General features: G+C 46.3%; 1 protein-coding gene across 1 annotated transcript; it reads left to right on the forward strand.

The window, feature by feature from the left end:
• Positions 1 to 19: 19 nt before the first annotated feature.
• Positions 20 to 13705, forward strand: LOC306850026 (E3 SUMO-protein ligase ZBED1-like; the record flags this gene model as incomplete). Its single annotated transcript, XM_079385440.1, has 4 exons — positions 20 to 890; positions 1153 to 1772; positions 1861 to 2076; positions 13604 to 13705. The coding sequence occupies 4 exons, from the start codon at positions 20 to 22 to the stop codon at positions 13703 to 13705; spliced, it is 1809 nt and encodes a 602-aa protein (XP_079241566.1).
• Between the last annotated feature and the right edge of the window lie 1405 nt (positions 13706 to 15110).

The following is a 15110-nucleotide window of genomic DNA, read 5'->3' on the forward strand; positions in this document are numbered from 1 at the left end:
AGAGCAGAAAGTGGAAAATATGGCGGGAGTAGAGACAAGCGAGGAAAGTGACAGCAGCGAAGAACTTGTGCCTAAAAAGAACTGTACGTCTGAAATATGGCAGTATTTTGGCTTCAAGAAAGACGACGTGTCACAAATGCAGGTACTGTGTAAGTCGTGCCGAAAAACTGTGGTCACGTCGAGAGGAAATACAACGAATCTCCACAGTCATCTGGAACACAACCACAGGGAGCTATATGAAGACTTCCGAAAATGTAAGGCCAAATCTACCAAAACGGCTAACGAAAAGCCAAGTAACAATAAGGGAGTCGTACAGACAACCATTGATCAAAGTTTTACAAATGCAACGCCTTACGGAAAAACGTCGAAACGCCACAAGGAAATAACAGATGCTATCACACGCTTTTTAGCTAAAGACATGATGCCTGTTAACACTGTGAGCAAAGAAGGCTTTGTGGGTCTAATTAACAAATTGGACCGAAGATATCAGCTGCCATCGAGAATTTTTTTTTCTCACGTCGCAATTCCACAGATGTATGACACTTGTGTGAAGACAGTGAGCTCCGAGCTCCACCAAGTGGACTTCTACGCTAGCACCACTGACCTGTGGTCGAGTCGTACGACTGAGCCTTACATGAGCTATACCGTTCACTTTCTTACTCAAGACTTTGAATTAAAAACACGCTGTCTGGGTGTTGTGTATTTCCCTGAATCCCACACCAGTGAAAACATAGCCCACGGACTGCGGGACGTTTTAGCCAGCTGGAAATTAAAAGAGGAAAATCAAGTGTCCATTACAACGGACAACGGCGCCAATGTGGTGAAGGCTACCGAACTTAATAATTGGGTCAGGCTACAATGCTTTGGACACCGCTTGCATCTGGCCATCGGTGAGTGTTGAATGTTTATATTTGCAATAAAAATGTTCAGTTGTTTTGTTTGTATAGTTGCATGTAGACTAGACATGATTTTGGATATTGTAATATTTAAGATAATGTGTTTATTTACATTATTATATTAAATATATTCCACAGAGGCTAGTAAATTGTAGCTGACAGTTTTCTATCTCAAATGCTGTTATATAAAATTGTAATTATAATATTGCAGTGTTATTTCACCCTGTATGTCCTTGTTTTGTTCTTAACTCTTCAGAAAATGCTGTTAAAGGTGATGAGCGCATTACTCGAGCTGTTGGTCTCTGCAAAAAAATAGTGGGACATTTCTCCCACACCTGGAAGGGGAAGATGGCACTGAAAAAAGCACAAAAAGAGCACAACCTCCCGGAGCACTCCCTCATCACAGAATGCCCTACAAGGTGGGGTTCGAGGCAGAGAATGATTCAGAGAGTTCTAGAGCAGCAGCGGGCCATAAGCGACGTTCTGTCAGCAGACAAAAAGTCAAGACATTTAGTTCCTACTTGGCAGGACCTTGATGTACTTGAGTCCATAAACCAGGCATTGCAGCCTCTGCAAGAATTTACAGATGCTCTATCAGGTGAAAGTTACGTAAGTGCTTCATATGTGAAACCTGTACTTCACTTGATGAAGACCTCAATTCTTGCTGCAAAAGAAGAAGACAGTGACTTAACAAAGTCCATAAAGAGGAAGATTCTAGAGTACATGAACACCAAGTATGACATCCCTGCAACTCAAGAACTTCTGGACATGACCTGCTTTATGGACCCCAGATTCAAAGCCAACTACATCAGCTCTGACAAGGTGTCAGACATCAGAGCCAGGGTGATGTCTGAAATTGAAGCAACTGTGCCACAGGTAAATGTTAATATGACAGTAGTAAGTGACAAAGTAATGCACTATAACTAGATTTGTTTACAATATTTACTTTATTACTCTATTTTAGGAGCAGTTCCTAAGTAATCAAGATCACCAGGGCATGGGTCCATCAGATGTCACCCTAAAGAAGGCCAAAAAATCCCTGGGCAGTTTCTTCAAGACATCCCCAGCTCCGTCATCTATGGAACCATCGCACACTGTGGAAGTTGAATTAAACAACTACATGATGTCTCCCACCATAGACAGTGAGATGGACCCTCTCACTTGGTGGCAAGTCCATCAGGTCAACTTTCAAAACCTGAGTAAACTAGCCAGGAAGTATCTCTGTATACCAGCAAGTAGTTCACCTTCAGAGAGACTTTTTAGTACATCAGGAAATGTTGTGACGTGCCAACGCACATGTTTAAAACCTACCAAAGTCAATATGCTAGTTTTCCTGGCAAAAAACCTGGAATAAACATTTGGCATTGCATTGTTTACATGTTATAACAATGTTTACATGTTAATAATGTTTACATGTTAATAATGCTTGCATGTTAATAATTATTTTATGTATGTGGATGTTGACAAGATGTTAGTCTTTCCACTACATACCAATTTATTTAAGCCCTTCACACTTATTTTTTATTTAATTTGTTTAATATTTATTTTTATTTTAAAAAACAGTCAAGGCAAGGAAGTATTTTGTTTAAAAGATGCTCTTGTTTTAAGATGCTCTTGATGATTGCATGGTTACATGTGAATAAAAAGTAATGTTTGAGAGTAATGCGATTTTTGTTTGCAGGTCTATGGTAACACAAAACCAGAAATCAGAATATCTGCCCAGGTTTTCAATCATTCATAGTGTTTTAAAGTCTAAATGTTTGCACCTTCCTTGACAGTTTTTTTTTTTTTTAGCCTGAATTAGATTTAATTAGATCTGAAGAATATCCTGTTTATTTTAGTATGATCATTACATATATAAATGATAAAAAAAAAGCTAATAAAAATAGCATTTATCTAGGGAAATGTTATATCGCAAGAAATATCGTCATCGCAATATTCAACAACAATATCGCATATCGCATATTTTTCCAATATCGTGCAGCCCTAGTTTAAACATGAATTTACAGTTAAAGGCGTAATTGCACATGCCATCAGATCATTTTTAAACAAAATATTCAAAGTAATTCCACATGTAATGACGTCTCCTGCGCTTGGCTGTCTGAAGGTTATCTGAGAGGTCATATTGTCATGGCAACAAGCTAATTTGCTTAAAGACATTCTAGAATGGAAGTATTAACGAATGAAAGAACTGTCAAAGAAAGAGCGTCCTGTCATTAAGAAACACGAGACACGAGCTAGACACACACTGATGCTTCATGTCTGTAGTAAACTGAGAGGACACTGCAGTCATTGTGATTCCAAAATAATGTTAAAAGCAACATTACTGAATTAGACTGTGTAACTCTGAAACACACAACATGTTGACTGCTCATAATTGTGCCACTTCTCACTGTTTTTCAGTATCTTGAGCAAATCAAAAGCTGAAATGTGTTCTTCTGAAGATGCATCTGGAGAGCCTAACCTCTTTTTAAACAAGGCTTCTCTGCAACTAGTGGATTTAGTAAATGCAGCTTTGCACATCTACGACAAAGACTATCAGATATAGGGTTCAATACTGAAACTCCTTTCATTTCCAAAATCACAAAATTAGATTTCTTACTATTCTAAAAATATATGCAAGCAAATAACAGTCATGAAGGCTAGTTTTCTGTTCTCAGTATTTACATTCATGCATAATTTATATACCAGTTTATACATATAATACATTTTGACTGCCTGCTGAGAATATATTCAGCACTCTTCACAGTGCAAAAGAAAATTTCATATTTCTTAGGGCACTTTTTAAGAAAGGCAATTGAACAGACACAAGAACAACAAACCCAAATCCAGCACTCTAACAGATCCAAGATCTGTTTATCTTAATTATGATGACCTTCATGGATTATAGTTTATCATAAATCGTCCCACCCTTATAAGTGCATCAAACTCGCCTGCTGCTTAACACCTAATCACGACACAGCCGAGTGCTTTCAGTGTTCAGATGCCCGCTCTGCCTTCAATTACTATCATTTAGTAGCACATTTAGTGATCTAACCTTGAGGAGATAACAGACTGGAAATATGTCATGCGCTGAAGAACCTGTGTCATGTGCATCAGATCATGCATCAACATTACACACCACTAGTTTCAGAAATTACATTTCAGCAATTTCCAGTCCAAGTTGCATAAATCATTGTGTAAAATAAGTTTAAAAATACATGACACATGTTAACATTAAATGAATGACTGTATGGAATCAGATTCAGATATCTGTCACGAACTGGGTTTGTGTGATTTATAGCATGCAAATGTCACTGATGCAGATCAACACAGCAGCCTCGTCGCTTCACATTGCATCTGGAGGGGCTCTGGATCGCTCTGCGTTATTCCGACCTTTTTGACGTTATGATTAGCTGGAAACATTTCCTTTGGGTTTCACACACTCCTCGTGCCCACCGCAGCACTGTTGGTCTTTTTGAAAGAGCTCATGGCATCTTCTCCACAATTTGTACTATTCTTCTCATTCTTCATCGGTTTCCTGCACACAACAATAAAAACAAGAAAACATTCTCAGGATTTGCCACCCCTGACAATATAGTCATGCTATAAAGATAAGCCATAAGAGAAAACACAGTCACTTTGTCAATGTTTTTCATGCTGAACATTCGGACCCTCTCACAAATAATCTCTACGCCCCTGGCTGTAATCTGAGTTATGCTCATCTGTTAGTGTAAAACAGTGTTATTCAGCATGGCCTATTTATATCCTCCTGCTTTCAGTGGGTCTCTGTTCATTGTATTTGTCCAGCGAGCCTACAGCGCGATGCAGGACTGGACTGAATACAGTGGCGGAGTCTTTGTTCTGAACAGGACTGTATGGGTGCTCTGTTGGCGCTGCACTCCCTGAAGGTGCATTAGAAGCCATCAGCAGAGAGTCCTGCACAGAGACACATCAAAAGCAGCGCCAGCATATTACATGACCATCCAGCAAAACGTTACGTAAATGGTAGTGTGGTTTCATTGGAAAATATGTCCTTTCCTTGAGCTACTACTAATTAAAACATTGTCTGTGGGTTAGAACAGCAGGGATTCACTTTAAATGAGAATACTGCAGGAACTGGCATGAAATACTAAATTTCATCTTAAACTATTTAAACAGCGCTAGCTTAAAGGAATAGCCCACCCAAAAATGAAAATTTGCTGTTAATTTACTCAGACCATCCAACCCAGATAGCACACATACATCTGCAAGATATCTGTTAAAGATCTCCTGATCTGGAAAGCATCTGCTGTCTACAAACGTCTGACAGACATCTGTAAGATGTCAGTTTTACATACACTCTAAATCATAAACATCGTACCAGGTTACGTATGTAACCCAGGTTCCCTGAAGGGAACGAGAGCTACGTCCGAAGACGCTATGGGAACGCCATCAGCGTAACCGGCGCTCTGAATATTTTATACAACAGTCTAATGGATGGGCGAGGCGTCACGGGCGGGGTGACGTCACGACCAGGAAGTATATAAGCACGTGCGGCAGAGCCGGCGTCAGCTTCAAAGTCATGAAGCAAGCGCGGGCAGGGACGCCGGAAGTGTGGCTCGGGACGTAGCTCTCGTTCCCTTCAGGGAACCTGGGTTACATACGTAACCTGGTACGTTCCCTTCCAGGAACTTCGAGCTACGTCCGAAGACGCTATGGGAACGCAATACCAACGCCGCCAGACTGACAAGTCCCTGCCTGGTGTCAGGCTGAAAGGGCGGAAGAGCCTGGAGTGGCTCTGATGTCGAGGTTATAGAACCTGGCAAACGTCAGGGGCGTGGACCATCCCGCAGCGTTGCAGATGTCTTGGACTGAGACACCTGCCCAGAAGGCCTTGGAGGCCGCCACACCTCGGGTAGAGTGCGCTCTGACTCCCAGCGGCGGGGGACGCTCAGAGGCCTCGTACGCCAGATTGATGGCATCCACAATCCACCTACTAAGAGTGGGCTTCGAAGCCGGAAGACCCCTCTTAGGCGGACCAAAGCACTCGAGCAGTTGGTCCGTCTTTCTCCACAGGGCAGCTCTGTGGATGTATGCGTCCAGTGCTCGCACTGGACACATACAGTTGTGCCTTTCCTGGTCGTGCTCCCAGAAGGGAGGAGGACAGAAGGCCTGGAGTACGACCGGCTGTGATACGACCGTCGGAACCTTCGGTACGTACCCCACACGGGGGTAGAAAAAGACTTTCGCCGAACCGGGCGCTAAGTCAATGCACGAAGGGGCCACAGAAAGGGCCTGAAGGTCACTCACCCTCCTCAGAGGAGTGATGGCCAACAAGAAGAAGGTCTCGATGGTGAGGAGTCTATCTGTTATCTCCTCGGGAGGCTCAAAGGTGCTGTGCACCGAGCTTCCAGTACCACAGCCAGGTCCCAGGTGGGGACACGGGGTCGTACAGACGGCTTCAGCCTCAGCGCACCGCGGAGGAAACGTGTAACCAGGGGGTGTCTGCCCACTGACTGGCCACCAATAAGGGCGTGGTACGAAGAGATAGCTGCCACGTAGACCTTAATAGTGGAGTGGGTTAACCCTGCGGAGAAATGGGCCTGCAGGAACTCCAGAACTGTGCGAATCGGGCAGTTGACTGGGTCGAGCTGGCGGTCCCCGCACCAAGAAGTGAAGAGTTTCCACTTCAAGGCGTACAGTTTCCTCGTGGAGGGAGCTCTGGATTGGAGGAGGGTCTCGACAACCTCGGTTGACAGACCGGACGCTATGAGTTGCGCCCCCTCAGGGGCCATACCCACAGCTTCCACATCTCCTGTGAGAGGAGATCGCTCCTGATCGGCACCGGCCACGGGGCGCCGTCGAGGAACGAAATCAGGTCCGAGACCCATACTCGGCCCGGCCAGAACGGCGCTACTAACAGTAGGCTTACCGCGTCCCGGCGCACTCTCGCCAAAACTCCCGGGAGCAGAGCGATCGGGGGGAAGGCGTACAGACGGAGCCTCAGCCACGTCTGTACCATAGCGTCCAGTCCCGGAGGAGCTGGATGAACCAGAGGGGACATTGCGCTGACTCTCGAGTGGCGAAGAGCTCCATCTGTGCCTGGCCAAAAACCTTCCACATCTGCTTCACCCCTCGGGGTGAAGCATCCATTCCCCGGGCCTTGGCCCCTGTCTCGACAGGACGCCTGCTCCCATATAAAGATGCCCAGGAATGTGCACAGCTCTCAGTGACAGGAGCTTGCCCTGGGACCACACAAGGATCTGGTGTGCCAGCTTCTACAAGGGGCGTGACCGCAGACCTCCTTGGTGGTTGATGTAAGAGACCACTGCCGTGCTGTCGGTGCGGACCAGCACGTGGTGATCTCCCAGGTCCGGGAGGAAGTGCTTGAGCGCATGGAACACAGCTAGGATCGCTAGCTGGTTGATATGCCACATCAGGTGGCGACCACTCCACAGACCGCGGGCAGGGTGGCCACTCATGACCGCACCCCAACCGGTGAGGGAAGCGTCTGTCGCTAGCGAGACGCGGCGACAAGGAGCTCCCAGCACCGGGCCCTGAGACAAGAACCAAGGTTTCCTCCACATGTCTAAGGCACGGACAACGGCGTGACACTTTGACAGCGTGGAGCGAGTTTTCCCTCAAGAAAACCCCCTTGGTCTTGAGCCACCACTGTAGGGGCCTCATGTACAGCAGGCCAGAAGGTATCACGCTGGACGCAGCTGCCATGAGCCCGAGCAGTCTCTGAAACTGCTTGACAGTGAATGGCTGGCCCTCTCGCACTCTCTGACTGTCGTGGGGATCGACTCGTCAAAACCCACACCACGCCTAGATAAGTGGTTCTCTGAGCCGGAGAAAGCACACTTCTCCTGGCGTTTAGTCTTAACCCCAAGTCTTTCATGTGGGCGAGAGCGACATCTCAATGCCGAATCGCCAAGCGCTCCGATCGAGCGAGCGGGGTGAGGGTGCTAGGCCGAAGGGAAGAACCCGATACTGGTACGCTTTGCCCCCGAAAGCGAACCTCAGGAACTTCCTGTGAGCAGAAAGGATGGACACATGGAAATAGGCGTCCTTGAGGTCTATCGTGACAAACCAGTCCTCGGACCTGATTTGAGACACGATCTGATTGACCGTCAACATCTTGAACTTCAGCGAACTGACTGAGCGGTTCAGGAGACGCGAATCCAGTATGGGCCTCAGCCCACCATCCTTCTTTGGAACAATGAAGTACCGGCTGTAGAAGCCGGTGTGGACTTCGTGAGGTGGAACCAACTCGATGGCTTCCTTTCTCAGCAAAGTACCGACTTCCTGTTCCAAGACCAGAGCCTGCTCGGGGCGGACCATAGTCACGCAAACCCCGTTGAACAGCGGAGGTGGCCCATCGAACTGGATGGAATAGCCAGCCTCTACCGTCCGCAGGACCCAAAGAGACACATTCGGCAGCCGCTGCCAAGCTGCCAAAACGATCTACTAAGGGAATCAGTCTCTCGAGACTGACCTCTGGTGTCAGAGAAGCGGCCAGACCGCTGCCTCGCTGCGGCGCACCGGCAGGAGACGCATGATCTGGCGGCTGAGGCGAGTTTCTCAGGCCCGCTGAAATCACAGGCGGAAGAACCTGAGAGTACCACTCGCTGGGACCTGCTGTGCCCTGGAACTGCAGGGTTGACAGACAAATCCCCGGAGGGCACCGAGGGGAGACGGTCACCGTGTGCCGCGGTGTAAGCCGCTCCACCCCAGTAGGGGCCGCCCTCCGAAGTCCTGGGGCTCGCCCATCAGGACTTCTTCGTCGAGGACCTCTTGGCCGACAAGACATCCCTCAGGTCTGCCTTCGGCCTCGAAGTCCCCGGCGCGGAGCGCCGCTGTCCTCGGCTCCGCCTCGGGGGAGCACGAGAGGCGACGCTCTCTTTCTGCACAGCCCTATGTGAGGAGCTGGTATGCGGAGGAGGCTGCCCGCCCAGCAGCCACCTCCCACTGGGGCGAAGGAGGCGGCGAAACCTCGTGAACGCTTGTCACATCAACCTCCTAGGAGGAAGAAAGACGCAGCGTCAAGCCCTCGTCTCGGGGGGAAGAGACCGCTTCCAAACCGAGAGACGGGGCGCCAGATCTGGCGGATATGGGAGGAGATGTCCGTCTCGCTCTCACCAGCCAGATCAGCCTGCGAGCCCCACGAGCGCAGCCGCCGCTCTGCCTCGGCAGGTTTTTCTTCTCGCGGCAGCCGCTCGTAATGCGGGCAGCCGGCTCCCTCGAGAGCCGATTTCGCATGCTCCGCCCCCAGCAAAGCCTCGTGAACGCTCGTCACATCAACCTCCTCGGAGGAAGAGACGAAGCGTTGAGATCTGCGAGCCCCACGAGTGCAGCCGCCGCTCTGCCTCGGCAGAAGCGGGACCGAAACCGCGCGGAGAGCTCGAGAGCGAACGAGACGGCGAAACCTCGCCAACGCTCGTCACGTCAACCTCCTCGGAGAAAGAGAGACGAAGCGTTGAGCCCTCGTCTCAGGTGGGAAGAGTACCGCTTCCAAACCGAGAGACGGGGCGTCAGATCTGGCGGATACGGGAGGAGATAGGGACGTGCCCGTCTGACTCTCGCCAGCCAGATCAGCCTTTTTTTTTTTTTTTGCGAGCCCCGCGAGCCTCAGCAGAGCGGGACCGGCTTTATTTGTGCTTGTGCAAACACTGGAGCTTACAAAGCTCATGGACATCTTTCACATCCACCTCCTCGGAGGAAGACAAGCGGGGCGTCGAGCCCTCTCTCTGGGGAAGAGAACCGCTTCCGAGCACAGAGAGCGGGCGCTGGATCTGATGATCCATATGCGAGCCCCACGAGCGCAGCCGCCGCTCTGCCTCGGCAAAAACGGGACCGACACCGCGTGGAGAGCTCGCTTTCTTTACTGGGGCGACAGAGGCGGCGAAACCTCCTAAACGCTCGTCACATCAACCTCCTCGGAGGAAGAGAGACGAAGCGTCGAGCCCTCGTCTCCGGGGGAAGAGACCGCTTCCGCACCGAGAGACGGGGCGCCAGATCTGGCGGATGCGGGAGGAGATAGGGACATGCCCGTCTCGCTCTCGCCAGCCAGATCAGCCTGCGAGCCCCAAGAGTGCAGCCGCCGCTCTGCCTCGGCAAAAACGGGACCAGCACCCAGGCAGACCACGCAACGATTGTGTGTGTGTCCCCACTCGTAATGTAGCGAGAGCAGGGACTAACACACAACCTGAGACGCGATCTGAAATCGCCCACTGTCTCAGCCTTAGATTTAGGCATCTCCTTATTTTTTTTGGACAGACAACACTAAATAAGACTCACAAGACAGAAATCAGACTGACAACACACAGAGCGCTTGCTGTATGACAGAAAGCTGACGCCGGCTCTGCCGCACGTGCTTATAGACTTCCTGGTCGTGACGTCACCCCGCCCGTGACGCCTCGCCCATCCATTAGACTGTTGTATAAAATATTCAGAGCGCCGGTTACGCTGATGGCGTTCCCATAGCGTCTTCGGACGTAGCTCGAAGTTCCTGGAAGGGAACTTAAAGACATCTAATAGACGTCTATTTGACATCTAAAAGGAAACGTCCTATAGACTTATTGCAGATGTAAATGCAGACGTCAAATAGACATCTCCAAGATGTATGTGTGCTATCAGGGAACATGTAGATGGCTTTTTTCTTCAGTAGAACAGTAAGAAAAACAGTAGAACAGTTCTTTTGGACAATTTGTTTCAATGAACTGGTTCAAATAACCGATTCACCAGTTTGTTTACATAATCACACAATGACGTAACATATAACGTGGATGTTTCACATGTCTAAAGTATATAAAAGGAATAATCTAGTCTTTATCAGCTCACCTTTTTACATAATCCATGAGAAACCATAAAAAATAGATATTTTCTTCCCTTCATTCAAGCTCTCAGTTCCCACGTTCAAATCAGCGGCTCTTTGGTCCGAGTCGAGTTCAGTGACTGTCAGAGGAACTGGAGCTCAGAATGATTTATTCATCACAGGATCAGATACGCTGCTACTTCGGCTCTTTTCCAGTCGGAGTGACTGTCAGACATCTGAAAGTGATTTTGATTGAGTATCTCCTAGATCTGTGCTGCTCGTGAACGGTTTCAGACGCTTCAGTCTGATTTGATGAACTGGTTCAACTAGTTCACTCAAGAGAACCTGTTCAAAAGAATGATTTGTTCGCGAACCAGACATCATTCCGCACTGTTTGCCTGAAGCTCTGGATTACAGTAATAATGCTGAAAATAATGTTCAGTTTCTTGCACAGACCGATCACTTCGCTTCATAAGACCTCAATATATCATCAGAAGCCACAGGGATTCATTCTGTGTTACCTGATGTGATTTTGTTTGACTCTCAAAGCCATTGACTTGCATTTTATGAATCACAAAGGACTGCAATTTCAGCTAAAATTCTTCTTTACTGTTCTACTAAAGAAAAAAGGTCACCTACATCTCTAACACCTACATTTTCGATGGCCTGAGAGTGGTTAAATGATCTATCCCTTTAACTGAGAGATAAATATTTGTGCTTTTCAAATTCATCGCACCACAGTGAAGGTGTACACTTTCCCTTAAACATTTATGTCAATTATAACTTAAAATCTTTAGAATAGAAGCCCATGAACAAAGTTTGTTTCAACTCCCTATGATTAGGAGGAACACAGCATACGCTCGTGTCCCAGTGGGTTGGAGCAGATGGCGGGTGAGATGATTTCTCTGCTGGGATTATTGATCAGCTGAAGCTGTTTGATTCTTCACTCACGAGCGGCACTGCTGCGAACACAAAGCACCTACAATTCACTGAACCAAGCCTATCGTCTGCCAGCGTTGGAAAACAACAACACCTACATGTACAGCTTGTGAATGACTCCGGAAAAGGCATTTCCCAACAAAATCATCACCCTAAAAAAATGGGAGTTCAGAGCATTTTTTAGGAACAATAATAAAAATACATTGAAAAACTATTATAATCATTTGTACTGCTTGATAATCAGACCTGCGTGGCTTCACATTGGTTTTAACATTGCTCCTGAATCAGTCACATTACACTGGTCCCCCAATCACCATTGGACAACCCACGGGTTTGGTAGCACCCAGGTTCCTCAATAATAGATGTCATCAGTTGACATGTGCCAGGTGGTGACACAACACTTCACAGAGTTAATACATTTTTGATATCAAATCTGTTCGAGTGCAGTGCCCATCCGTGTTTGAAGTCTGCTGGAGGACACCGAGAGGACGCTCATGCTGTAATGATGCTTGAAATCAAGTCAGATTCTACTGCAGAAGATCTACCCATAAGTCTGTGTTTTAGTTTATTGTTTTTATTTTCAGTATCATTTATGTCGGTGTAGATCAAAGGGTTTCAGTCGTTTTTTATTCCATGTTGAGTCCCAAAGATCTACAGGGTCATTCTGTGTCAACAGCACTTGCATTTTTTGCGAAGGCTCAGGGTTTATGGGCTGGATAAAAGTATCATGTTACTGTTTTACAGAACAACTATTGAATCGATAATATGTTATGGTTTTGCAAACTGGTTTGGCAATTTGACTGTTAAACTTAGGTCACAACTTCAAAATGTGGTTAGAAGAGCTGGAAAAATAATTGGTATGTTGTACCCACTTTCTCTTCAAGACATTTTTAAGAGGTCTGTTTGGAAGCTTGGGAGGTCTGTTGGGAGTCTTAAAATTATTGGTGAGCCATATTCTCTATAAGGAGTATGAGCTGATGCAGGAGATATAGGGTTCCAATCTGTAAGTTGAATAGATACAAATGTTCTCTAATTCCATTATCTGTCATATTATTGAATAATACTGTAAGTGATCGGAATTGTGTGGGTGAGGGTAATGTCATGAGTAACATGTAATGTTGGTGTATTATTAGGATTAGTAGCGATATGTTTTTTGTTTTGTATTTTTTTTTGGGGGGGGGCAGATGTTTCATCTGCTCTCCCGATTGCTTAAGACAAATTTCGGAGACAATAAAGGAGAAACTTGAACTTGAACTCAATCAGACTAAGTCCCTGGCTAAACATTTTGATTTCAGTTATTATTATTTTTGTTTACTGGTGAAAAAATTAAGTAAACGAAGAGTGTGTGAGAGACCTCAAATGTTTTAAAGTTTGAGGTACTATCAGTGATTGCGTTAAATACACATCTTAGCAGTGAATACTAAGACTATGCATTACATTAGGACAGTTTAATACTTAATCCAGGGGAGGACACTCTTTCCTTAGTCAAACATGTAATTACATGTAAAAACATGTAACTGTATTTGAATCCTTGGTAGCTTCTGAAACAGTTCAAATGAGCAAAATCGCTTCTTCCAGATAAGCCTGAATATATAGACTCTTATGATCACACTACTGAGAGCAAGTAAATGTGCCTTAACTTGACCGTTTCAGTGTATTTTTTTGTACTCAGATGGGTATGTTAAATGCAATCGTCTTGACAGAAGGAAATAAAGAAGTACTTCTAGGTACAACAATAATTGTTCTTCAGATATTCCTTTTTAAATAAACTTAGTATCAGCTGTAAGCAAAGTAACCCACATTTGTGTTTTGACTCATAGAGCCGCACTGAGATCCCAGTGTATGGGACTGAACTATAGAGGGCCTTAAAATGAAGATACCAAAAGAAAGGTTTGTTAGGAACCAGAATCTAAAAGGATATTAGAAAATTGTATTAGAAAAGTATATTCAAAAACCCAAGACGTATTAAAGATATCTATCTTTGTCACAGATCGACCAGGCTCTCAGTCCACCCAATGACAGCGAGTACCCTCACCAGAGTACTAATGAGCACACCTGCACTGAATCTTCACCTCATCACCAGCCACTATAAAATCACACACCTCACAACTGTCAGACGTTCGGTCTCGTTCAGACGAAGTGGACTCACGTATGGTATCTCAGCTATCGACCTGTTACCAACCTGTGTGTTTACTTATCTCTTGTGTTTCCTCCAAGTGTTGTCGTCATCCGTGTCCAGGATCCAGATCCTTCTCCCGAGTCTCTGTCCAGCCAGAAGTGAGGTGTGTGGCACCATCGATATCCACAAGCTCCTGTCAAGACACCAAGATCAGTCATTCAAGTATCCAGTCATCTCAAAATATCTGCTATCTGAACTCACCTAGTCAGTCATCAATCACCGCTCATCAGCTTTAATAAATGTTACCTTTTTACAATCTCTCTTGTGTTGAGTCACCTTCCGTAACAGAAGACCGGACCCCACCGAACAGCAAGATGAGCAGTCCCGATCCGTTTCAGGAGCTCGTGGATCACCTCCGACGAGTTCTTGTTCCGACACCACCGCCAGCACCTCGGATCACCCCTGTCACCGGAACTACAGTTTCTTCACCCCCAATGATCTCCATTCCCATGGCCCGACCAGCGCCCTTCTCTGGTGTGGCGGAGGAGTGCAATGGGTTTCTTCTGCAGTGTTCACTAAACATCGACATGCAACCGCATCTGTATCCCACCGAGATGTCAAAAATTGCCTTCATGGTGTCTCTCATTACCGGTAAGGCGCTCCAATGGGCTGACCGAACTGACCGAACCCACCTAACGGATTTCGAGCGGCAGAGGCGACTTTGCTTATACTGTGGTCAGAGCGGGCATATCCGATCCACATGCTCAGTCCGTCCGCCTCAACTCTTGGCGAGTGCCCTCCAACCTATTGTAACGGTGGTGGCCGCCCTAGCTTAGATAAGCTCTAAAAAGAAATGTTCGGGCGCCAGCCAGGATTAACCCTGACAAAATTTAAATTAACTCAGGATAGCAAAAAAACACAGCCCACCTGTTACAATACTAATTTACAACACCAACAAAACAAAGTCCAAGAAAAAACTCTGTTCACAAGGGGAAGATTTATTCTGTGACATCCATGAGAAAAAAAATAAAAAACAAAAACAAACAAATAAACAAACAGTTCAGCACTTCGGTTCACTCTGAAATCCGTGCAGAAATTGCGTCACGCTAATTCAAGTTCCCCAACATAGGCAGATTCGCGTCCACAATCATAAAAAGAGAGAGAAAGAAAAACAATCTGTTCATTCCATAGCTTTGAAAAAAAAACAAACAATAATCTTAAAGTAAAATAACCATTAAACACTATGTAAAAAACAATAAGCACATCAAATGTGCGGAAGTAAATGTGCGAGTGTGTGCGTGTGTAGTAGTGAATGAATGAATATGAATGAGTGTGTGGATGGGTGGCTTGAAGGTACTGACCAAGTTTGCAGTCATAA

The sequence above is a fragment of the Barbus barbus genome, assembly GCF_936440315.1.
Source record: "Barbus barbus genome assembly, chromosome: 30".
Classification (NCBI taxonomy): Eukaryota; Metazoa; Chordata; class Actinopteri; order Cypriniformes; family Cyprinidae; genus Barbus; species Barbus barbus.